This window comes from Ricinus communis, chromosome 2, assembly GCF_019578655.1.
Source record: "Ricinus communis isolate WT05 ecotype wild-type chromosome 2, ASM1957865v1, whole genome shotgun sequence".
Lineage (NCBI taxonomy): Eukaryota > Viridiplantae > Streptophyta > Magnoliopsida > Malpighiales > Euphorbiaceae > Ricinus > Ricinus communis.
This window is the reverse complement of record NC_063257.1, coordinates 30,951,023-30,975,783: the sequence shown is the minus strand read 5'-3', so window position 1 is coordinate 30,975,783 and position 24,761 is coordinate 30,951,023. Positions and strand designations below refer to the sequence as shown.

The 24,761-nt window shown below is 35.2% G+C and overlaps 1 protein-coding gene across 1 annotated transcript; it reads left to right on the top strand.

Annotated features, from left to right (window-relative positions):
• Positions 1 to 485: 485 nt before the first annotated feature.
• LOC8262552 lies at positions 486 to 23,158 on the top strand. Its single transcript, XM_015724552.3, has 25 exons — positions 486 to 699; positions 884 to 998; positions 1,109 to 1,171; positions 1,973 to 2,074; positions 2,187 to 2,355; positions 2,512 to 2,610; positions 3,085 to 3,234; positions 4,633 to 4,672; positions 4,921 to 4,978; positions 5,095 to 5,177; positions 5,988 to 6,086; positions 6,220 to 6,332; positions 6,428 to 6,546; positions 7,125 to 7,195; positions 9,256 to 9,361; positions 15,635 to 15,774; positions 16,337 to 16,495; positions 16,574 to 16,677; positions 16,873 to 17,048; positions 19,963 to 20,152; positions 20,497 to 20,596; positions 21,580 to 21,748; positions 22,090 to 22,172; positions 22,268 to 22,344; positions 22,582 to 23,158. Exons 1-25 carry the CDS (start codon positions 634 to 636, stop codon positions 22,751 to 22,753), a joined length of 2,823 nt encoding a protein of 940 aa, XP_015580038.1. The 5' UTR covers positions 486 to 633; the 3' UTR covers positions 22,754 to 23,158.
• Positions 23,159 to 24,761: the final 1,603 nt, after the last annotated feature.

The window sequence follows — 24,761 nt, the reverse complement described above, 5'->3', positions numbered from 1 at the left end:
CACCTTCAGCAACGACGTCATTTTGTTTATGGGTTGGGTGTGTGCAGGAGGGTCCAAATGTAATTCAATTTAGCCAAATCAATTTCATATCTAGTGTTATTACACAACACTTTTATTATTCAGTATATAGATATTCTTAATGTTAGTATATAAAATTATATGCTCTAATTGTCATAAAAATTTTATTATTAAATTTAACACATAATTTTTAATATAAATCACAATTTCAACAATTTTAATATTGATTTAATTTTTTTTATTAAAATCTATGTTATATCAATAAATTTGACCGATAATTTTATTAAGGCTAACATTTAAATTAAATTAAAATATAAGTAAAAATTTTAAAATATTTAGAAATTACATGCTAAATTTAACAAAAGTGCGAAATTAATTTTTTTTTAGTAATTATCAAAATCTATATTAAATATTGGAAGATGAAAAATTGGGCGAGATGTTGTAAACAACAGGGACTAAAAGTGCAGATTACAAAAACAATGAGCATTATTTAGCTAATAAACCCAACGAAAATAACATTGCCAAGGACAAATCAAATTGGGTTTATACTGAAACGAAATTAGAGAGCACTTTCAAAAGAGAAAAAGATAGAAACTGAAGGGGAGAGAGAGGGATATGGGTAGTAATGGTGGAATTGCTACTAATGCTACTTGTGTCTTAGTAATCTGCACTCTTTTACTGGTAATTTTCATTGGCTTTTCAATTCTATCATTTCGCACTGTAGTAGTACAAGTGGAGCATAAGAAATATAGGGTTTTATGGTCAATGAGATTGTGTTTATATGGATATGATGCCATTATTTCTCTATAAATCGTTACATTTTTAACTTCTAATGAGCAAAATTGTTGAAACAAATGTGTATCAGTTGACAGTTAGTGGATCAAATGGGTCTCGTAAAACGGGGAGATTATCATCAGTGTTTTCTTTGTTCAATCTCAAAGAGAAAAGCAGGTTTTGGAATGAGGCTGTTATCCGTGGTGGTATGTTCTTCATTTCTTCTCATTTAATTGTGTTTTTTTTTTTTTCGCTACATGTGTGTTCTTTTCTCTGTTTTTACGTTTTCTGTTTGTTTGTCTGTTTGTTGAAGCAGATTTTGATGATTTGAAATCTTTAAGCCCGGGTAAAGCAGGAGCCATCAATTACACAAAGGCTGGTAATTCCTGCTTCTGCACTTGTTTATAAATGCAAACGTTATTTAATTATTAATAAGGTTTCAGATGCACATGCTGGTAATATGCTTTTATAATTGCTAAAATGATCGGCGTAATGTGTAGAAAGAAATCTGTGAAATTTCTTCTAGCAAGACAGCTTTGTAGATATTTAATTGTGATTTTTAGGCTTGAAACTTTCTTTCCCCATTTTGTTTAAAATCTCAAAGGAACTAAATACTGTTTAGATCTTCTTGCCTTTGGGATTAAGGGCTAAGTACTATCTAGTAAAGTTTTTGCCTGAGGCTTCACTTCAGGTCTTTCTGTAAGTTTGGCACCTTCTGCTCACACTGTACATTGATTGAAGGGAAGAGAAAGCAAAATATCTACAAAAGGGAAAGGGGGTTCTCTAAATTCATTCATCAAATACCTGTCAATTGTTTGAACTGCCAAGGAACTTTAAGCTCGCCTTCAACTTTTGCTCTTTCCTTAGGTTTCTTTGTGTGGGAAAGCATCAGAAATTCATTGGAAAGCCTAGAAATTTCTTTGAATAGAATTAGGGAATAGTCCCATCGTATTAATTCTTTTCAGTTATTTTGTCTGCAGATGATACTTCACTAGAGTAAAAATGATGCAAATTACCTTGGTTATATGAATTTAACTATGGATTTCAATGGGAATTGATTTGTATTGCTAAGACATTCTTTTAATTTTTATAAGGGTCCTTATTTAGCATTTATTACCTTTCGATGATTTGAATATGATAATTTGACATAGAGAGGCCATATTCTTTTCATATCTTTCAGGTAATATTGCAAATTATCTAATGCTTCAGGAAGTGGATTCTCTGTACCTTCCAGTTCCTGTGAATTTCATTTTTATAGGATTTGAAGGAAAAGGGAATCAGGGTATGTGACTATTTACTATCATCATTTGAACTAGATTATTTTTTGCCTTCCTGTTAATTTGTTATGATGATTGGATGTCTTGTCTGATATCACTTGTATATCCAATATTTAGAATTCAAACTTCATCCAGAAGAACTTGAGCGCTGGTTCACAAAAATTGATCACGTCTTTGAACATACAAGAATTCCGCAAATTGGAGAGGTGCTCACCCCATTTTACAAAATTAGCATTGATAAAGAGCAACGTCACCATCTTCCCATCATCAGTCATATAAATTACAAGTAATGATTCTTCATAGTGCACATTTCTTTTGCTTTTATATAACTTTTTCTTTTTATTCTTTACATGCTTGTTTATTTAAATATGTGATGGCTTTATCTGCCTTGAGTAATTTTTAACTTTTGCTTATTTCGTGATATGCCATTTTGCATTTGCAGTTTTTCGGTTCATGCTATTCAGATGGGCGAAAAAGTCACTTCTATTTTTGAACATGCCATCAACATTTTGGCTCGCAAGGACGATGTGTCTGGTAACAGGTGAAGTACCTACAATCTCAAATTCTCCCACATTATATCTTCCCTGTCTCTCATTCGTGCTTCTCGAAAATCAGCATAAACTATCTATTCACGTTTGACACACTTTGAGCATGCTATGTCATCATGGAAAATGATGGTAAAGTTGCTGTCAAATTTCTTGGTTTTTGACAGGACTGGAGTAAGATGATTAACAGCTCATATGTGCGCCTCCATAAATTCTAGTTTTGATCTTGTCTTTTTGGTCTTGTTGTACATTTTATTTCCTAATGAAAAGGGACAAATGATTGGCGGCTCAACTCATAGTGATTGTACGAACCTTAATTTCGTACTCAAGTGGCATATTTGGCTAAGGCTACATGCCTTTTCTGATATTACCTGCAGGCTTTATGTGGCATTTACTAGACATCACCTGTATACTATTTATTATTTATTGCCCTTGTTGAAATTGAAAGTTTCTTGGTTTGCTATTGACAGCAATGATGAGGATGTCCTTTGGCAAGTGGATGTGGACATGATGGATATTCTTTTCACTAGTCTTGTGGATTATCTTCAACTTGAAAATGCATATAACATTTTCATTTTGAATCCCAAGCATGACTTAAAGAGGGCAAAATATGGCTACCGGTGTGTATCTTTTCGACCATACCTTTGTTTTCCTTTATCACTGCATGTACATTAGATATTAGAGAATTTATTTGATTCAAATGAATTGTAATCCTTACAATTGGTGAGAAACTAATATGACCTGTGAAAGAGCCCGGATAGAGTTGTAATCATAGTAGTCTTCCGTGGGTACTCATTTATGCTAAGTGAATTCTTGACTTTTGATGATTCCTTATTTGGTTTGAGGCGTCATTATTATTAAGAGTATTGGTGCCGTGGTTTTGTGCCCATGGGAAGGGAGCGGGTGAACATTTTGGTGTTTTATGATGTTTCGGGGAGCAACTATGCAAGGTCAATATGCTTCCATTTCGTTTTTGGATGATTCAATTTCCCTTCGGCGCCACACATAAGCATCTATCGTTGAGGGTCAGGTGCCTAATTTTTAGGCTGTGAAACAAATTTTTAGTTGAAATAGGCATTGCTTGCTTTTCAAGGATGCAAGGATTGGTGACATTAGAGTCACTTTTTTGAGTTTTAACCCACTTTTCCCATTCCAAATTTGGCATTAAGGAATTTAGAATTTATTCAAATTGTTTCCTTTAGGGTAATGGTGGAAACAACGCCAAGTGCTGACACAAATTACCGTTCCTAGGAACATGTGATATTGATTGCAGAGTCTAATCATGGATAGTTAGACTTCTAGAAACGCCCCCCTCTGCCCCTCCTCACTCCTGTGTCCAATACTTGCTCCATTCTTCATTGTGAGCTTCTAGTGAACAGTATATTCTTTCAAAAAATGTGATCCACAAATGCAACATAAATGCTTATTCACTTAAAGAAAAAATTGCCAAAAACAAAAGATTACATGCATTTTAACAAATAAATTTTAAAAGAACTCTTCCACCGAAAACTTGCTCTATTCTTCATCATGCACTTCTAGCGATAGTATATTTTCTGAAAAAACATGATCCACAAACTCCACATGAATACACTTAAGAAAAATTGCTGGAGGAAAAATATTAAATGCACTTGAACAAATATATGTTGAAGAAGATTTTAAGTGCTTAATCAAGTTACCATACATCATCTTACTTTAAGGCACCTGGATGGTACCCTTTACCTTTTATTTTCCTTGCTAATGAAAACATTAGAGTATGAATCATGAAACATGCATTATTATATTGCATGGTCGAAACAGCTACCTAGAGAGAGAGAGAGAGAGAGAGAGAGAGAGAGAGAGAGAGAGAGAGAAGACTAGAGAAGAGTGAGGCACAATCCTAGACTTTCAACTCTTGCATTGCTCATGCAGTTTGGTGTCTTGCTGCTTAGAACGACTATTTGACACATAGTTTATATTTCTAATCAAATTTTATAAATTTGTCTTGTGTTTCATTCATCTATTTTATCTTGAAATGTCAGGAGAGGCTTATCAGAGTCTGAGATAAATTTTCTGAAGGAGGTATTCTTTTTACCTTGTTTTTTTTTCTACATACTGTTAGCATTGCAAGATTTATATTTATCAGGTTCAAATCTCAATTTGGAGTAATGACTTACTGCAGTTTTGATCACAGATAGTTTAACAAAATCTTTGCATATATTTATTCCCGTTTGTCATTATTGTTTTCTCTTAATCTTGGTGCAATTTTAACATTAGTAGAACCAGCTCTGAGATTGACTTCTTTTTATCTGTCTCAATGGATAATTCAGAACAAGAGCTTGCAAACAAAAATTCTCAAGTCGGAAACCATTCCTGAAAGTATCCTTGGTATATATATATATATGTATATATATATATCCTATTCTGCTCCTTCTTCAAATTTTGCATGTCCTATTCATATAATTGTTCTTATTATATTTATCTATGCTTAAAACAATTTGCAGAACTTGAGAAGATTAAGAGACCTCTGTATGAAAAGCATCCAATGACAAAATTTGCCTGGACAATAACTGAAGACACTGATACAGTTAGTATTCTATCAGTTTAAAGTCCTAAACTGCTTCATACTTAATTTGTGTGCATAAAATGCAGGAACTTTCATCCATTTATCTTTTGTCAGTATACAGGAAAATAAGTTTGATTAAGAATTGAAGAAGCTACAAGGATGAACTTTTAATGATAGAAAAGTAGCATGTTCACATTTGAAGATTTACACTTATGGTTTTTGTAATTGAGCTTGTTGATCGTTTGATAATTTTGGCCTTGCACATAACTGGTTTTGACTTCTGGCTCTTAGCCTATTGGGCTAGGCATTAAAAACTCTTATTGAACTATTAACACATCTAGATTTCGATTTTTACATACAGATATACTATTTATTTTTTTGTGGAAGCAAAGAAAGTTCAAATGACATACAGAATGGATATAGACAATTTGCTTTTCTTTTTTTCCCTCATTATTTTACTGCTTTCATGTTTGGTTTTCTTTTTACTTAATCAGTCTTTTGATGGAGATGCTACCTATTGATATTAAGATTATTCCTTCTTCAATTTTATATTTCTAAGTTCTGACTCCTATCTGCAAATATTAAACTTGGGTGCTAATCCCTAATTTATGCGCCAACTTAATGAAGATAAGGGGAAATTTGCATGGGCCTAAGCAATAATCCTCCAGCCCAAATCAGTCCATTATATGCGACCATTTTGTATTTCTGAGATCTGATTTCTATTTGCAAATATTAAAATTGGGTACTAATCTTTAATGTGATGGAGATGGAATAGAAATTATTTGGATATATTATCAAGCTCTAACTTCTTTGTTTGGTGAATAATCTCAGGTGGAATGGTATAATATTTGTTTGAATGCACTCAATAATGTTGAGAAGTTGTATCAAGGGAAGGATACTTCTGATATTATTCAGAACAAAGTTCATCAGGTATGTTATCCCGGATTCCCTCTCTCTCTTGCCCCGTTGCTTTTCTATAAAATGCAAACAGAATGAAGAATAAAGGTATGAACATAAAAATCAATGTTTAGCAATTGTTCTTGGCATCTCTTTTCATGTGTAGCTATTGAAAGGGAAGAATGAAGATATGAAACTTCTTGAAAAGTATTTAAAATCTGGGGACTTCGGTGATTTTCATACAGAATGTCTTACAGATACATGGATTGGCAGGGACAGGTGTAAATCTCTCCTCTCTTCATATTCTTAGGCGCAAACTTGCAGACATGCATGCACAGATATTTAGTAATAAATACTAACATTTTCCCTTTCAGGTGGGCATTTATTGATTTAACTGCAGGCCCTTTCTCTTGGGGCCCTGCTGTTGGGGGGGAAGGTGTGCGCACAGAACTTAGTTTGCCTAACGTGACAAAAACCATTGGTGCAGTTGCAGGTAATATTAATAATTCTCTCATCGGATATTTATTTTATTTAATGTGAAAAAGGACTTTTATAAGAGGGAAAGAATAAAAATTTATCACGGAGGATAAAGTATCCTCCTGTTAATGCAAACATGAAACGTCAAGCAATGCGATAACTGCCTACAAAAGTAGCATCCTCTGAAGCACAAGGCCCTATAGAGCCCAAGAACAAGAAAATAAGAGACAGCGGCCGATTCCTGAACATGCTTGCAGGCTTTCATTTATAGTCAAATGCATTACACTACCACAAAATGCAGAACCATTCCGGGAACACTAAATTTTCTTAGAATGATTGAACTGTAGTTTCAACTATTCCAAGGCTTCATCTCCCATAGCATAATATGGAGCCCTTTCTGGAACCTATCTTTGACTACCTTGTGTTTTGTTCTTATATGGTTCTGGTGAAAAATAAATTTAATTATGATTTCTATAACATTGCTAACATATTGTTTAATCAGAGCTTTATTTTTCATTGAATAATTGATCTTTTAGCCCTTTTTTCTGATCACCAACTTTTCCAATCTTACTTCTCTTTCTTTGTGGTATCCAGAGATTTCGGAAGATGAAGCCGAAGATCGCTTGCAAGAAGCCATTCAGGAAAAGTTTGCAGTATTTGGTAATGTATGTATCAAACAGGAAATTATAGCAGTCATTTATACTAGACTTTCTTTCAGTTCATATTACGTCAAAGAAAAGCCCTACATTATGAGATCATGGTGTTGTTTGGAGCTGATGGGATTTCTTTAGCTTTTAGTTTCTAAAACCTTTGATTTACTGGTAGAGTATATATATATATATATCACTGTGTTAGACATTACAGTTTCTGTCAACCCTCCCATTGAATTTGCTTATATGGACTAGAGGCTCACTCTTGGATGAAAAATTGGAAAAAAAGGAGGCATTTAGGACCTCCTTCTAAGGAGAAAGCACAATCTTGTCTCTGTATGGGAACCACTAAAAAGTGCTAACTGTTGGTTCATTCAATTCCAGGCTGAGTGGTTTCCTACTTTTTCTGTCTTAATTGGAAAGTTGGTTAGAAGTTGAAAAAAGATCGGAAGTCACTAACTGAAACTGCTCCTATTTTTATATTTATTTTCTTTTATATCACGCAGGTGGATCCACTAAAATACCTTCATCCCATATATTGGGTGTAGAAACAACTGTTGTTTTGTATTCTTGGGTCCCAAGGTGGAAACATTTGTCCTCATAAGCTAATTTAATGAGGCCTGACAGGTTTTAATTGCATTGGTTTGTTGACTTCAGGTACTTGTTTAATAATTTTAGATCAAAAGGACAGAGTGATTCTCTCCTGTCAGCAATGCATGCTTAATGACCTAGGCTAATCCATGGCCTTAGAGGATGAGCTTCTTGAGAAGGTCATTGATTAATTTTGCTAACACTCTTGGTTGACAAGCCTCTAGCACAGTGGATATATAATTACTGATTACTGAAAGGCTTGATTAGTTAAAACTGATTTTTTTATGCCTCCTCCTTTAATACTCCGTTTATTAAATGGTATTTGATTAACTAGGCATAAGATAATCATTAGCGGTTGGCGGGAATTCTTATTTGTGTTTGACTAGGTGAATTTTGACTTCATGTGCTATAGATCTTCCTTACCTACATGTCTAAGTCAGCATAGTGATTTGCTGCTCCTATGTTACTATGGTTGGATGAGAGTTTCAAATGTGGGTGTTTGGACTTCCCTATTTCTAGATTGATAATTAGAAGTAACTAGAGCATGGAATAATGTCCATATTACATGCATTATCTAGATGAACTAGTTGTAAATCTTGTGTTCCCCAATGTGGATCTGTAGATCTCTCTTTGTTTAAATCTGCAAGTGGCAGTTTATTCAATTAAATTAAATGGGAATTTGACAGCAGTTATTTGGCCCATAACCTTTCCTTTATGCATATTTATTTTTTCCCAAGGAAAGATATCATAAAATAGCACCAAAGCTATGCCAACATAGTAGAAAAGGAGGCATTTACGAGGGGTAGTTTTGTCATTCCATCCAGTAAATTAGAAGTTCTGAGCCACCTGTCCATAAGAATAGAGAAAGATAATTCTGCACATAAATTAGAAGTTCTGAGCCACCTATCTATAAAATTCCAAAAATAGGAGGGCTCAAAGCTCTGATTATCTGTGCGCAGTTATATACCAATTCAAGTTCACAATTATCAACACTGCTATTAGCCAGAGAATTGCCATGAGGGTAATCAAATGATCTTTTGTGATGGTTGTCTTCAAATATGGCATCTAGTTGAGGTTAGTTGCTTTTCTATGCACTCAGTTTGTGGAGGATTCACTATCATTTTCTTGCTTCCTGTGTCCAGTGTGCACTCTCCGAAATGGACTCTCAATGAGATGCTAAAATGTGGAGTGAAATAACTTTGAAATTCTGTAGCTGGCAAACTATAATATTATTAGTGCATTGTAGGATGGATCCCCAATTAGCTCGGAACTAAGGATTAGTTGAGTTGAGAGTATTATAGGATGAATTTACCTATATGTCTCTCAGTTACTTCTCGCTCTTTCTTCTGTGGTGGCATAATTGAATCATGAACTAGCAAAATGTTTTCACTATAATTATGGTAGTTAGATGGAGTTGTTTAACTCAAAGATTTCTAGGCTTTTACTTTCTTTATTCTGATTGATTGTGCATTTGATTATTACAGAAAGATCATCAAGCCATTGATATCCTTCTAGCAGAGATTGATATTTATGAGCTTTTTGCTTTCAAGCACTGCAAGGGAAGGAAAGTTAAGCTAGCCCTCTGTGAAGGTAATCTGCTGTATTCCTTTTTGCATTATAAGGGCTCTTCATTACATTCATTTGCAACTCAGAGGTGCCTATCCTTTGCTTGTAGGCATTTAGATCCATTTGATGCATGGCTTAAAAGAGATGGCCTAATTATTTTATGTACTCAAATGTTAATTGTCATACAAACAAAAGACGTATAGCAAAGCATATTTTCTTAGTTTGCACTATTTAAAATGAACTCTGGATTGGTGATCCTCTAATTTAAATGTCTGATATCGGAACTTGATCAGAGTATGTAGGATTTCATATGCATTTAGATTCGTTGTATGCATGGCTTAAAAGAAATGGTCTAATTATCTTATGTACTTAAATGTTTATTTGTTATACAAACAAAAGATGTATAAAGTAACGAAGTTTGAGAAAATGGCTGAATGCCCCTCTGTTTGAGTATCTTTGCATTGAATAAGAGTTGTACAACTTAGTTTAGGCAAGAATGTACTTGTTTCAAAAATAGAATTTTGTATCTAACTATATAAAGGCAGGCGTCGATAGGTATTACACTAATTTCTACCAATCTACTTTGGAAAAAAATATATATACAGCTAATACACAAATTATTATACAGCTAATACGCAAATTGTGGTCAAATAGATCTTGTAATCTCATCATAATTGCTGCCATAATCTTTGCAATTGATAGTCCACAATCTCCGCCACTGATATCCCCTCTCAAATTGAAGCTGGATGATCAGAAAGCATCAATTTGGTAACAATAAAGTGGTGTCGTTGCTTGAGAGAGCCTTAGTAAACACATTGGTAGTCTGGAGATCAGTGGTGATGTGGGGTAGAGAGATGACGTGAGCATCATATGCCTCACGAATAGAGTGATAATCCACTTCTATGTGCTTGGCGCGCTCATGAAGTAGTGGGTTAGCAGTAATTTGGATACCATTAGTGTTAACCCTACGAAGCGGAGTAGGCTCAGTTTGGGGAAACCCAAGCTCACCCAATATCCTTGAAGCCAAACAATCTAAGAACACGCAGAGGACATAACATGATACTTAGACTCAGTAGAGGACTTAGACACCCAATCTTGCTTACTTTTCCAAGAGATGAGAGAGGTGCCAATGAACATCCACCAACCGGTAATTGAATGTTGAGCATCAGAATAACCAGCCCAATCAGCGCCATTATAGGCAACCAAGTTAATAGAAGAATCCACATGAAAGAAGATACCAGCCGAGGCCTAACCTCTTGAATGTAGTTATGCTAATGTAAGAAGATACCAGCCGATGTAGAGTTCACTTCAAGGCCTAAAAAATAGCGTAAAAGACCTAGGTGATTCATGTGAAAAGAACTTTGAAGGTGCTGATGAAGCTGAGAAATCAATTCGGAGTCGCTCCCTGTAATAATAATATCAACATATACTAGAAGCAAAACGATTCCCTTAGCAGTCTTGCGAAGAAACAAAAAGGAACCATATTGACTTTGGACAAAAGAGAAGCTAATAAGTGTAGATTGAAACTTATCGACCAAGCACGCGAGGCCTTTTCAAACCATAGAGTGACCATTTTAGTTTACAAACATCAAAAGATGCTGTAGAAAATAACCCTAGTGATGGAATCATATGAATCTCTTCTTCAAGATCCATATGAAAGAAGGCATTCTCAACATCCATCTGCCTTAATGACCAGCCCTTAGAAGCCGCAATAGCTAAGACAAGTTGCACCGTCGTCATCTTTGCTATTGGTGACTTCATACTCTTGTTAGTTGTTGAGTGCCACCAACCTTGCTTTATATCTGTCAAGTGAGCCATCAGACTGCAACTTAATGGAATATACTCATTTACAACCAATGGGTTTAACACCAGTAGGACTAGGAACAATATCATAAGTATGATTCTCTTGAAGAGCTTGAAGTTCTTCTTGCATAGCTTCTCATAACATACCTGTTTAGTTGCATGAGAATAAGAGGTAGGAACTGTACTATCAGCTAAATTGGCAGGAAAACCATACCTATTAGGAGGACGACTAATACTATTAGATCTCTGAAGAGCCATTGAAGCGGCAACTGGATTAGAGCTGGGAAGGATTTGCGATGACGGGGTTGCTGTCGCTGATAGACAAAACCAGGTTTAAAACGCATAATGGATGGAGAGATATCATCAAAGCTAGGAAGAACACCATTTAAGGGGAAACCATAGTTGTCAAAAGTGTGCCTGAGGCGCGCTTGAGGCGAGAGGCGCAAGCCTTGGGGCCTCAAGCTAAGAAAGGGAGGAGACATCAGTAAGGCGTGTGACTTGGTGCGCCTCAGACTTGAGGCGACGCCCGCCTTTGTAATATTTTGGCTTTTAAGTATTTCTTTCCCTTTTTAAAACATGAAATAATCTTAGCCCTTCTTCATAAGATTAATACAGGTTATATATGCTTACATACACCTGATTATCTCTAAAAAATTTTTATTAAAAAAAAAGACAGAAGATTAGGGCAAAACAAAAAGACAAGATAGAGAAAAAAAAGAGAAGTTTGTGCCGCACAACACTTTGACAGCCACCTTAGCAGCTCTTTCTCCTTAAAGAAATTAGTTTCCAAGAGGAAGAGGTAGAGGTTGATTTTCAGAGATTATGAGGAGCGCATTGAACAAGAGGAAGAGGATTTTGATGAAGAAGAAAACTATATAGAGCTTAATGATGATGAGTGATGTGATGACTATAATTAATATTTAGGAGACAAGGAGTGTAGGAGTAAGATTAAGACCATAATTTATACTTATAGTGAATTAGTAATGGAAGATGCTTTAGGATTTCTATTATTCTAGGACTTCTAGTTATTTATAAGACTATATTTTACTTTTATTATCTCTTTTAAACATATCCTTTGATTGTTTGTTAAATGCCTATAAACATGATTGTCATGATCTTTTTATTTCTTTTCTTTGGTTGTGTTAGGTTTTCTATTTTATGCATTTGTTGTGTTATGAGTCTTAATTTTATTTTATGCGTCTTACTTAAGTCAGGCGCGCGCCTCGCCTTGCGCCTTGCGCCTTAGGCACTAAGAGCCTTTATTGCCTTGGTGTGCTTTTCGCCTTTAACAGCTATGGGGGAAACGTGTTGGTGAAAATAGTACTTATATTCAAAGAAAACAACATTTCTAGGACGCAGTTGATTAGTTGCAACATGATAACTCAAAAACCCTTTGTGAGTGGTGTTATATCGATAAAGCACATTGTACCGATTGAGCGGTAAGCTTGTGACACTCGTGAGAAGGCAAGTGAACAAAACAAACACATCTAAATGTGTGTAGCATATAATAATTAGGCTGCATACCAAAAAGGCGAAAGGAGAACAAAATTCAATTGTTGAAAAGGTAGACGATTAATCAGATAGACTACAGTGGACAGGGCTTCCGCCCAAAATCTGGGCGGAATTGAAGCCTTCCAGAGTAAAGTGCGAACCATATCCAACAAGTGACGGTTTTTTACATTCAGCCACCCCACTCTGTTAAGGGGTACAAGGACATGATCATTGAGATACAATACCTTTTTGTTGCAAAAAGGCTTGGAAGTCATGTGACATATACTCACCACCATTATCATACTGTAAAACCTTAGGCTATATTTGATAGAACGTAATGGAGTGTAATGCAATCAACTAAGTAATGAAATAACAAAAGTAATGGAATGCACTGTATTCATCATTCCATTACCATGCTTGGTTATAACAAAAAATATATGTAATGTAATAAAATTATAATTTTTATTTTAACATTTAATTTATTTATAATAGTTAGTATAGAAATAAAATATTAAAATAAATTATTTAAAAATAATATTGAAATAATTTTTCTAAAAATATTGTCGATCGCTAGTCGCCGGAATCCTGTTAGCGGAATCCGGTGGTTGGAGGTGTTTAAATTATATTGATAAAAAAATAAAAGATGAAATAAATATAAATATATTGTAAGTAATCATATTAGATAGATATTGTGTGTATTGCATTACATCAAATTAAGGATAATTGATTATATTGTGTAATTGTCATTACATTACATCAAAAAAATTTTAATAACCAAACAAAGTAATGAAATATGTAATTCCATTATATGCTTCATTACATCATTACCAAACATAGCCTTAATGCAGGTGGAAAATTAACTCTCAATATAAGCGACAACTTCTGAAAACAATGGACGCCTCAACTTTGGTACGTAGAAAATATATCCATGTGAAACAACTATGGTCATCAATGAACGTCATGAAATATTTATATTGCTCATGTGAAATGGTAGGAGTAATACCCCAAACATCACTATGTATAATCTCAAAACATGTGTTAGCATGACCATCATAAGTAGGAGAAAGGTAACGAATTACTTTTCCCTAGTTTACAAGTAGAGCAATCAAGAGACAAGCTACTGGTAGAACACTGATCTTTGTTGCCAAGAAAACCATGCTTCATCATATGAGACAAAACCACATTATTTGGATGGCCCTAGTGCCTATGCCAAACGTTTGCCTTATTTTCAACAATGATAGAAGCCAATGACAAAGTTCTAGGAATAGTAAATTGCAACAGAAATAATCTGCCCACTTTAGGCCCCCTCGCAATTACCTTCCCCGACACCTGATCCTACACAAGCCAACCACCAAGAGAGAAATGTACATCACAGTTATTATCCACCAACGGACTAACATAAACTAAACTAGTAGACAACCCAGGAGAGACAAATACATGATGAAAAGAAGGTCCAAATCGCCAATGGATGTAATTGGAAGATTACTTCCATTAGCAATCTGAATTTTTTGTTTACTACTATACTTCTGAAGATTATGCAGCGAATCAGGTGATCCAGTTGTATGGTTGGAGTCTTTAGAGTCAACAAACCAAGGAGAAGGAACGATCTTACCTTGACCATGAAGTCCAAGGCTAGAGAATGTTGTGATAATCATTTGGAACATTTCTGGAGTAATAATAGACTGATTGGTCCTAACAGTTATGGCTGTAGGACTACTAATTTTAGGGCCTAAGATAGCAGCTTGAAAAGCTTGGGCTCGTTGGTTTTTTCCGGTGCATAGGACAGTCCTTGATATTGTGTCCATTTTGTTTACAGTAATTGCAGAATTTCTTACCGCAATTGCAGGCAATATGCCCGAACACTTTGCAACTCTAGCACTGCATTTGTCCCTTTCCTCGGATCTTCCTTTGAGCAGCATAAGCAACATTAACAACCTCAGATGTCTCCTTAGACAAACCTAGAACAGCTTGTGTAGCCATTCTCTGTTCTTCACGCAACAATTCACCAAGACATCCAAAGAAGGAACAGGATCTCTATACAATAATCCAGCCCGAGCAACTTCAAATTTCTGGTATCAGTTTCATCAAAAAAGGGTCACGCCTACTATCTTCATGAACTGCCTGAAGGCTGGCTGCGGCCTCTTTAGGTACCTTTGAATAGATAATACCAGAATATTCACTCCATAGATTAATAAATCCTGAATAATACTGCTCGATGGAGAGATTACCTTGACTGAAGTTACCAATCTCAAGTTCTAGTTGACATTGTCTCCTTGATGGTATATGCATTGCAGATAATCCCACATCTCCTATTGACTAAGTACTGTACCTTCTTTAGGGGCAAGAGAAGACCTGTCAATGTGACTCCAGAGCTCCTTCCCTTTCAGAAAAATTCTGTTGAAACTCCCATGCTGCATAATTCTTTCCTGTAAATTTGATAGCCAAAGTCTCTGTAGACACTCTTCCAAAAGAATTCTCCATAGACATTCTTCCAGAATAAAAAATCTCAAAGCCCAAAATTGTTGATCAGAAATTAATCAACCATAAGAAAAATGAAAGCAGACCAGAAACTTTGAAAGACAGAAGCAAAAGAAAACTGACATAAATTTGAAGATTCAGCTATGAATTCCAGAGATAGGCTCTGATACCATAATAAAGTTTGAGTAAATGGCTGAATTCCCCTCTCTTTGAGGATCTTTCCATTAAATAAAAGTTGCACAACCTATTCTAGGCAAAAATATACTAGAACTATTCTACTAATTACTGCTAATTTATTTTGGGAAAGAATATATATACAACTAATACACAGATTATTATACAGCTAATACACAGATTGTGGTCAATTAGATTTTGTAACCTCATTTATAATTGCTGCCATAATATTTGCAATTGAAAGTCCGCAATCTCTGCCACTGATATAGAGCATATTTTCTTGGTTGACAATATTTAACATGAACTTTGGGTTGGTGAATATTTTTCTAATTTAAATTTCTATGATAACAGAACTTGATGAGAGAATGCAGGATTTGAAAAATGAGCTCCAATCTTTTGAAGGAGAAGAATATGATGAAAGTCATAAAAAGAAGGCCATAGAGGCATTAAAACGAATGGAGAACTGGAATCTTTTCAGTGATACTTATGAGGTACATCACTTGTTTCTTTCTATAATGATTATTGTCGTGTATTTTATTTGGACTTCTAAAAGTAACAAATACACATCTACAATTTAATGAAAAACTAAATAGCTAAATTTTTATGTTTCATGCTAAAAGGACTTTGGCATTTGGTACCACAAACTGTTTTAAGTATACTGCTATACTAATGGAGTTTTCTTTCACTGAAAGTGCGCTAATTATTCTATTTTACTTTTAATCTTTGTTCCTGGGTATTTCTTGGTTCTAGAGTCTAGACCAATTAGGTTTTTCCAGAAACTGGTTGTACAGGTACAAAGGCGGGTGATGATCAAATAAAACTTAGGTTTATGCTCGTTAAATCAAAATATTGGTAAATTTCCAATTTGATTTGCATGATATGATTTATTTAGAAAAACAGTGAACTCAAGAGATAATTGTGTTTATCTATTGAGAAAATTAATCGCGAGGACCATGGATTTTATTCTTACTTTTAGTACATAATGTTGAAGGTTATGGTCACACCTTTAAATTAGAAAATATGATCTTCATTAGATTTACTACTTTCTAGCAGGAGTTTCAAAATTACACGGTTGCACGGGATACTTTTCTGGCACATTTAGGAGCAACGCTGTGGGGGTCCATGAGACATATAATATCACCTTCAATTGCTGATGGTGCTTTCCACTATTATGAGAAGATATCCTTTCAACTGTTTTTCATCACACAGGAGGTACAGTGCACATTTTATACTTTTAGAGGAGCTTTTCTAGTTCCAAATTTTTTTTTAATCATAGTTTATCTAATGCAGAAAGTTAGGAATGTAAAACAACTACCTGTGGATCTCAAGGCTCTCATGGATGGGCTTTCCTCCTTGTTATTGCCTTCCCAAAAAGCTATGTTCAGCCAGAACCTGTATGTGTTCTGCATTGTTTATTGTCTTTTTGAGTTAACAACCCATAAGTTCCTTGTGCTTTACCTGCTGGGTAAAATAGAAATATTCCAGTATTAATGTTCTTTTGAATGATTTTGATTCTGTTCATCTTCTTGTATAAAATTATGAAATTGGTTAGTTCTTTCAATTTACGTGTCATTTTAAGCTGTCTGTAGATTATCGCTTTCAGAGGATTCGGCATTGGCGATGGCCTTCTCAGTGGCGCGACGAGCTGCAGCTGTTCCTCTTTTGCTTGTTAATGGAACATATAGGAAAACCATTCGGTCCTATCTTGATTCCTCCATCATCCAATATCAGCTGCAGAGGTTGAATGACCATGTTTCTCTCAGAGGTCATCTACCACCTCACTCTGCTCACTATGTTCTGCTTTTTTTTTTTTTTAAAACGATATAAAGTTCTCATTTGGTAATAACATATTTTTCACTTGGCATAATGATAATTTCTCTTCTGGGGTTGCCCTGTAGTCTTTGGATATTATGTGATGGAAATGCTTGCTTTGCAAGACTCATTTCTAGTGAGGCAACCTTGCAGTTTTTGCACCACTAGGAACCCATTTGATTCTGCGACTTGGATTTTCTCCCGATATCATATTGAAAAGTTGATATGTTATATCAAGGGGTATCGAATTTTGCTACATGGCTACAAAACTAAGATATTTTAGCTGAGATATTGTTGAAATAATATTTTGGAAATAGAGAAAAGAGATGTTTCTGAAGCTCATTGCTGATGAACTTGCTCTGAACCAGCTAGACCTAGCTGGTCTGTAACTGAGCCACTGATAGAGTTTCATTGATATCTCTTCACCTTTTATTGGGATTGTTCAGACAACTAACCTTTCAAGTGTTTGCAGTCTATCTTGCCAGTTTCGATATATTTCCTTTGAGAACTCTTTTCACTTATCACTTTTTTGCCCTTTCAGCCAAAATACTGAGTTTAATGTGTGCATTGGCTGCGTACTTCAGCTGATATAGTTGGTTTTGACCACTATCTTTTGTTTATTTGTTTCTTATGTTATTTATCACTGTTGTCATCTAGTCTGATGGAAAGGGTAGCACTATTTTGTGGTTACAGAAATAAAATCCATTCATTTTTCTGGAATGAGATCATGAAAACTGGACTTTGGTGAGTCTGGATCCAAGGGAGGCTTTTAATCTAATTTAGAGTCATAAACCTTGCTTGACTTTTGAGGGCATGGAACAACTTTTGGTCAAAAAGAGGGGAGGAATTGGGTTCACAACTAGGACAATGAAGGAGTTGCAGAAAGAAAAATGGTACAATGATTGTATTTACTGAATTTTTGAGTGTACACTTTGATCAATGAACTTGTCTCTCTCAAAGTGCTTGAGGAAAATCTGATGGGAGAGTTTCCCTTTGCATTAGGTATTATTCCAAGTCCTTAATAATAGTTAAGGTGATTCCTTCTCAATCTTACCGGGGATGCAGGACTTTTGTTTTAAGCAGATATAGGAAGTGAGTTAGCGAAGCAAAATAATATTTTCTGCAATTGTCACAAGTTTATGCATATTTATACTTGAATAAGAAAAAAAGGCGATACCTTACCTAATTGGCTGTCTGTGCCCCAACCAGCTCTGCTGGAAGAAACATTAGCTTTCCTTAAGCTCTGCCTGACCTTGTCAAGAAATCTTGCTAGCAGGGGGTCAGGTGGATCTGGGGTGGGTTGAAACTGTCATTGTTCTGCTTGCTTCAACAAGATTCTGGCCACAATTGCAATTGGTATGCAAAATTTTAATCCTAGTCTAGTTGGTGAAGGTTATATGGATCTTTCTCCTTCATTATTCTCGGTTTAGGCATAACTTATTGAAAGGTGTGACACTACTAATTCTTTCTTTGCCACTTTACTCCTAGTCATCTTTAGTGTCTCTCCTTTTCACTCATGAAACATAGATAGTTGAGCCATTGTCTAGATGCTTATGTGGGCTTGCTCTGTTCATGTCATTTGAAATGTCAATCTCTCAACTTGTGTTCAGTTTTTACTCCGCACCTTCTGATGAATGCATCATTTTGTATTTGGTCTTGTCTTGTATTTCATGATATCCCATCTTAGCGTCCTCATAGTTTTATGCATGTGTTACTTGACAATCCAACTCTCTTTATCATGCATTATTGCTGGTCGAATTGTGGTCATATAAAACGTGCCTTCAATATAGTAGTGGTTTTATGATCTTATTAAATCCTTGTCGCACTTTTCTCTGAACCATGTTGCTTTAATTGTTTGACTGAGAATCCTCCTCAATTTTGCAAATTTAAGCAAAATCTGGATGGAAATTTATCACTATGAGTGTCTTGGGAAATGGCAAGCAATGTGCAAAAACACTGAATAATTTCACTTTTTGAAAACAAGAAAGCAAAAACGTCAAGATTCGACTAGTACATGAGCAGCAAAATAGTTCAAGACCATTTATGGTGTTCTTGGCTAACTCTTGGTGGGAATTAGCTTAATCTTTCATGAGAGTCTTGTCTTATAGACAGTAGCTAAAATGATTGAAGATGAATTGTGGACCTGAAGAGGTACCAGTGCTTTTATAGATAGAAAGAAACATTAGCACTAATCAATATACTCAGTTTTTGCATTACTCAGAAAGATAAATGAGATTAATTAAATTATATATTTTTGAGGCGGAGGAATTGTTTTGCTCAATATTCCAAGAAAATTATGCTTGGACAATAAGCTTTTGGTTTTATGGGTTATGGTATATGCAAGTTCTTGTAGACTTTACCAGTTATTTTGTTTTGTAATTGATCCCTGTTTCTACCTAGGTTTAATTATTTGATCTTTTCGCTTCTAACAAGATAATATTCAGATGTTTAAGTTGAGGATATGACTAAAGGTGAGATGGTGTGATTTTCATTTTCATAAACATGTCTATACATTGATTAGTGCAAATGTGTGAGTGAGAAATTTGTGCTGGTAGAGAGCCGTAGGTGCCATTATCATTGAGAATAGAACATAGGATGATCCAAAGTTGGTTATAGATGCATTGTAACTCATCCTTGTTAGAGTGAATGAATTTTCTCTTGCCATCCAATCATGTGGGGCTCTGGGTTCATGTCCGTGCCTGCTGAAGCTTCTACTTTTTATGTATTTTCTTGATCTTTTGCATTTTGTTTGAACTTCAAATTTGTAGTGTTCACATCTTCTGTCTTCTTCCTTGTAAATTTCCACTTATCTTCTGATTAATCTATCCTAGTTAATTTTTTTTTTTCTCTTCACTTAAATGATACAGGAGCACATGCCCATAGCAGGTCTACACTTGAAGTTCCTATATTTTGGTTCATTTATGGAGAGCCATTATTGGTTGACAAGCACTATCAAGCAAAGGCTCTTATGGACATGGTTATTATTGTCCAGTCGGAGCCATCATCCTGGGAAAGCCATCTTCAGTGTAATGGGCAGTCATTATTGTGGGATTTGAGGTCAGAATACTGGTCAATCTAACTTTGATTTCTTAATTCGCTTTTTCTCAAATGACCTATTTTAGTTTGGTGGATCTCTACATATTCTTTTGAAACTACCAGAAGTAGATTTGGGTAGGCAGACTTCCTCAGTTGCTTGTTCCCTTAACAATTTGTTTGTGTCTCTAGCTTCCAAATGCTTTTTCTTTTTCCCTTCAATTTTCTATCCCTTGTTTCATTTTCTGTGGGGCAAAAACTTCTGTACCTGCACTTGGGCAGTTAACGTTTGTAAGATATTTAATTTTACTTGAAAGTGGCCAATGAAATTAAGACATAAGCTGTATTCTCCCTTTTTCCCCTATCAGGAGGCCCATAAAAGCTGCAATGGCTGCTGTCTCTGAACATCTGGCTGGTTTACTTCCCCTTCATCTTGTCTATAGCCATGCCCATGAAACTGCGATTGAGGTATTAGCATGTGTAGTGTGGAAATGCTTATTCGACTTCATTTGTATATCTGCCTGATGACATGGTAATGGTTTTAAGCAGCTACCTTTCTAAGGAAGATTCACTATAAATTCCTCTTTCAGTTTATTGATAACACTAATATCAGAAATTTGACATAGGATATCTATATTTTCTTCATAAGTTCTCTTGGGATTGTACTTAATTTGTTGCCTTTGTTGAGGTTTGATCCTTAGTAGTCTAGTGACATCAAAATTTCCCTACTTTAGATGTTAATTCTTAGACTATGATTATTTCCTTATTCCTAATTTTCTTAATTTGTAACGGTGCTAATACATACAATGACATGTCATGTATATGAATAAATTATTTAAACTTAATTATTTAGTTTCATGTAAGATGGTTTTTGGATAATGCATAGTAAATTATACATCATATACTTTAGTTGATGTTAGGCTTTGAAAACACAAATTTGACTAGTTGGAATCTTCTATATGTTTCCCTGCTGTTATGTATAGTCTTTACCCTATCCTAATTGGAAAGAATCCATGTCGATTTATCAAATCCAACTACTGCGTTGTGTTCTTGGAAACGTTAAATGAATTCTTAATGCTTATGTGTATATGTCTGCATATACTTACATTGGAAACCATGAAAACGCTGGATTTATTTTAAAGAAACTAGTTGTATGTGCTTTGATATTTATACTTATACCAATTTTTCGAATGTCTTTCTAGATGGCATTTTGTGCTCATCATTGACTGTCCTCTCTCTCTCTCTCTCTCTCTCTCTCTCTCACACACACACACACACACACAAAGGCCCATGTCTGTATGCCTGCACGAATATGCAGAAGCATGTATCTTTTACTTCTCCAAACTTATGAACTCATGTTCTTTGATATTTCATTTCTCGTAGTGGATTGCACTAAATGATTTTGTATCTCCTATTTGTCTAGTTATATTATGGTGCTTGCAATATGACAGGACTGGATATGGTCTGTGGGGTGCAATCTTTTTTCCATAACTTCTCGTGGCTGGCACATATCACAGTTTCAGTCTGATACTATTGCTCGGAGCTATATCATCACGACCCTAGAAGAGTCTATACAATTGATCAATTCAGCCATTCGTCGTCTACTCATGGAGCGTACTTGTATCCTTGTCTTTTAGTTTAAGCAATTGAATAACTGGAAGGTAATTATGTGATAGAGTTAATCATATATGCAATATGAGGTAGAACTTCTATCTAGGCAGTTGAAAAATTGGGGTATTGTCAACTGTTAGTCTTATATCTTATGCTTGCCTACTGTTCAATAGATCTAGTTCCCACTGGTCTTGTCTATATATTGTAATGCTATTCTGAACGGTTGTGTGAATTCTGACATCTATGCAACTATTTATCATTGCTTTTCTGATTGTTAAATAAAGAATTGCATCTAGCTCTATCATTTCCTGCATCTTTCTACTGCTATTTGAAGACTTGACCACCACCAGCTGAAAAGACCTTCAGGCTCTTTCAGTCCAAAGAGCAAGAGCTTGTGAACAAGTATAACTATGTTGTTAGCCTGTGGAGAAGAGTGAGTGCCATTTATCTTCAGAATTCTTTTATTATTTCAAGTTCCTATTAAGTAGTTGCAGAACCTAGTTGATCTGAATTTTATCGTCTTTTCAGATCTCAAGCATTACTGGTGAATTGCATTATGTGGATGCCATGAGACTTCTTTATACCTTAGAGGACGCTGCCAAAGGGTTGGGCACTTGTCATTCATTATTTCAATAGGACCAAATATGAAGATACTATGATCTCTAATATATTTTGTGTGCATTAGACATCCCCCCCTTCCCCCTATTTATTATGCTCTACTTTTTGCTACAAGGCTCCATGGTCAGAACCTGTTCGTTTAGCACGGTTGGCTAAGAATTGAGGTAGCAAAAGACATTTCTGCAAGTTCGTTATTAACTCAAGAACACCTTTTTTTTCTGCAGGTTCTCTGATCAAGTAAACGCAACAATAGCGCTTCTCCACCCAGTTCACTGCACGAGAGAGAGGAAAGTGCATGTGGTGTTTGATATGACGACAATTCCTGCTTTCTTAGTTGTTCTTGGTGTTCTTTATATTGTCTTGAAACCAAGGCGACCAAAGCCAAAAATTAATTGACAATAATTATGGGTTGTATGTCATGAGGACTACAATGTGAAGTTATCTTGGAGGGGGAATGACCATGCATTTTCTTCCCCATATATGTTTACACAATTTGGTTTGTTGTTTGAGGCAGAAAAAAGTTAATTCAAATGTTGGTGGCGAAGTACAGAGGAATGGGGAACGAGATGGTAACCACATCGCCACCCGGTTCGGAGAAGCAAAGGACAGTTGATTTTAGCCTTGCATCATATACACTGACCTAGGTTATATATAACAGTGTCAAATTGTAACATAGAGTCCGCTGAATTCTTTTTGCAGTATAGAAATTACAGTCCACTGCATGTGCTTCTCAAATTAGTACATTTCTCTATGTGCTGGGAGATTAGAAACAAAGGCATATAGATTTTCATTTCTTTTTTAGTTCTTTTATTATCTTTTTTCATGATCCTCTTTTATAGTGTGTTTTTTAAGAGATTATCACATTTTCAGTTCTGGTGCTCATAGGAACACTGGTACCTGAAAAATAACGAGTTTATAAATAATAATAAAATATAATTCATAATTCATAATATGCTTTTCCAATAATTATAAAATCATAAAAAAGTGTTTATCCCTCTGACTCTGCCGTTCTGTTGGTAATTTTAGAGGTTAAAGTTTGCATATATGGGTTCTGATCATCTTTTAAATTATAGATATATGTATGTATTACATTTTTTATCCTCCGAAGCATCCTTTTTGTTTTCTTATTCTTTAAAACAAAAAAAATTGAATATTTATTCTTTAATTGGTTTTGTTTGATCAAAAAGAAGAATCTATTTCAACCTATATGTACTTGGGTGTGGGCATACATAACATAGAAATCACATGGAAAGAGTGGACAATTAGTTAGAGCTGTAGGTGCTATAGCGAAACTGATTGCAAAAGATGGGAAATTGGCCACATTAAAATTACCTTTTGGGGAGGTTCGTTTAATTTTCAAAAATTACTCTACAACAGTCGGACAAGTAGGGAATACTGGGGTGAACCAGAAAAGTTTGGGTAGAGCCGGATTTAAATGTTAGCTAGATAAGCATCCTGTAGTAAGAGATGGCTTCTTCTAAAGCATGTCCCGTTTGTTTAGCTCGTAACAATCCAATTAGTTCTCCGGGTGAAAAAATATTAAGACATTCTATTTTATGAAACCAATACTTTTGATGTTATGTGACGTACAATAATTTCTATATGCTTATTATGGATTTGCACCCATTGGGATCGATAAACCCTTTAGATCTTGTTAACCAAAGAGATGCGACTTTGCACTATAGTTAGCTCAGTACCAGGTTATTTCTTGGTTTCGTCTAGTCATTAATAATTTGATTATTTTTAGATAATAGTAGATAAAAACAACGCTCGTAAAGAGTCTTATTAAAACCAAGAAATATAGGCCTGCCTGCCATCCACACCAGAATAAATGGAGTTTTCCGAAAAAACCTGCTAGTGGAGGAAGACCTCTTAGGGATAAAAGACATAGGGCTAAAGGAAGCCAAAAAAGGATCTTTCGTGTATAATCCTGCATAATCTTGAATGTTATCAGTTTCGATATGTAGACCAAATAATAGAATACAAGTAAAAGTTCCTAGATTCGTGTAGATATAGAAGAGCATATAAGTTATCATGCTTGCATATCCACCATTTGAGTCTCCAACAATTATTCTAATAATTGCATATCCGATTTGACCTATGGACGAATATGCAAGCATACGTTTTATGCTTGTTTGAGTAATAGCAATGAGATTCCCCACTATCATGCTCAGAATAGCTAGGATTTTCAAAAGAAAATGTCATTCGTTTGATGAGAAATAAAAAGGAATATCGAAAATTCGGGCGGTTGAAGCTGAAGCAGGTACTTTCGAAGTAACAGAAAGAAAGCAACGACTCGAGTGGGAGAGTCAGAGTCGAAAAGAGGATTCCTCACTTCTTTCTCTCATTTAAAACTGTGCATGAAATTTTCATCTTCGATTTTGAATCAGAAGAGGGATCTCAA

Excerpts from the sequence above, each read along its gene's own strand:
- LOC8262552 (XM_015724552.3), top strand. The coding sequence starts at position 634 with ATGGGTAGTAATGGTGGAATTGCTACTAATGCTACTTGTGTCTTAGTA. Across the intron at positions 4,979-5,094 it reads CATTCCTGAAAGTATCCTTG|AACTTGAGAAGATTAAGAGA; the intron begins GTATATATATAT and ends AACAATTTGCAG. Across the intron at positions 7,196-9,255 it reads AGTTTGCAGTATTTGGTAAT|AAAGATCATCAAGCCATTGA; the intron begins GTATGTATCAAA and ends TGATTATTACAG.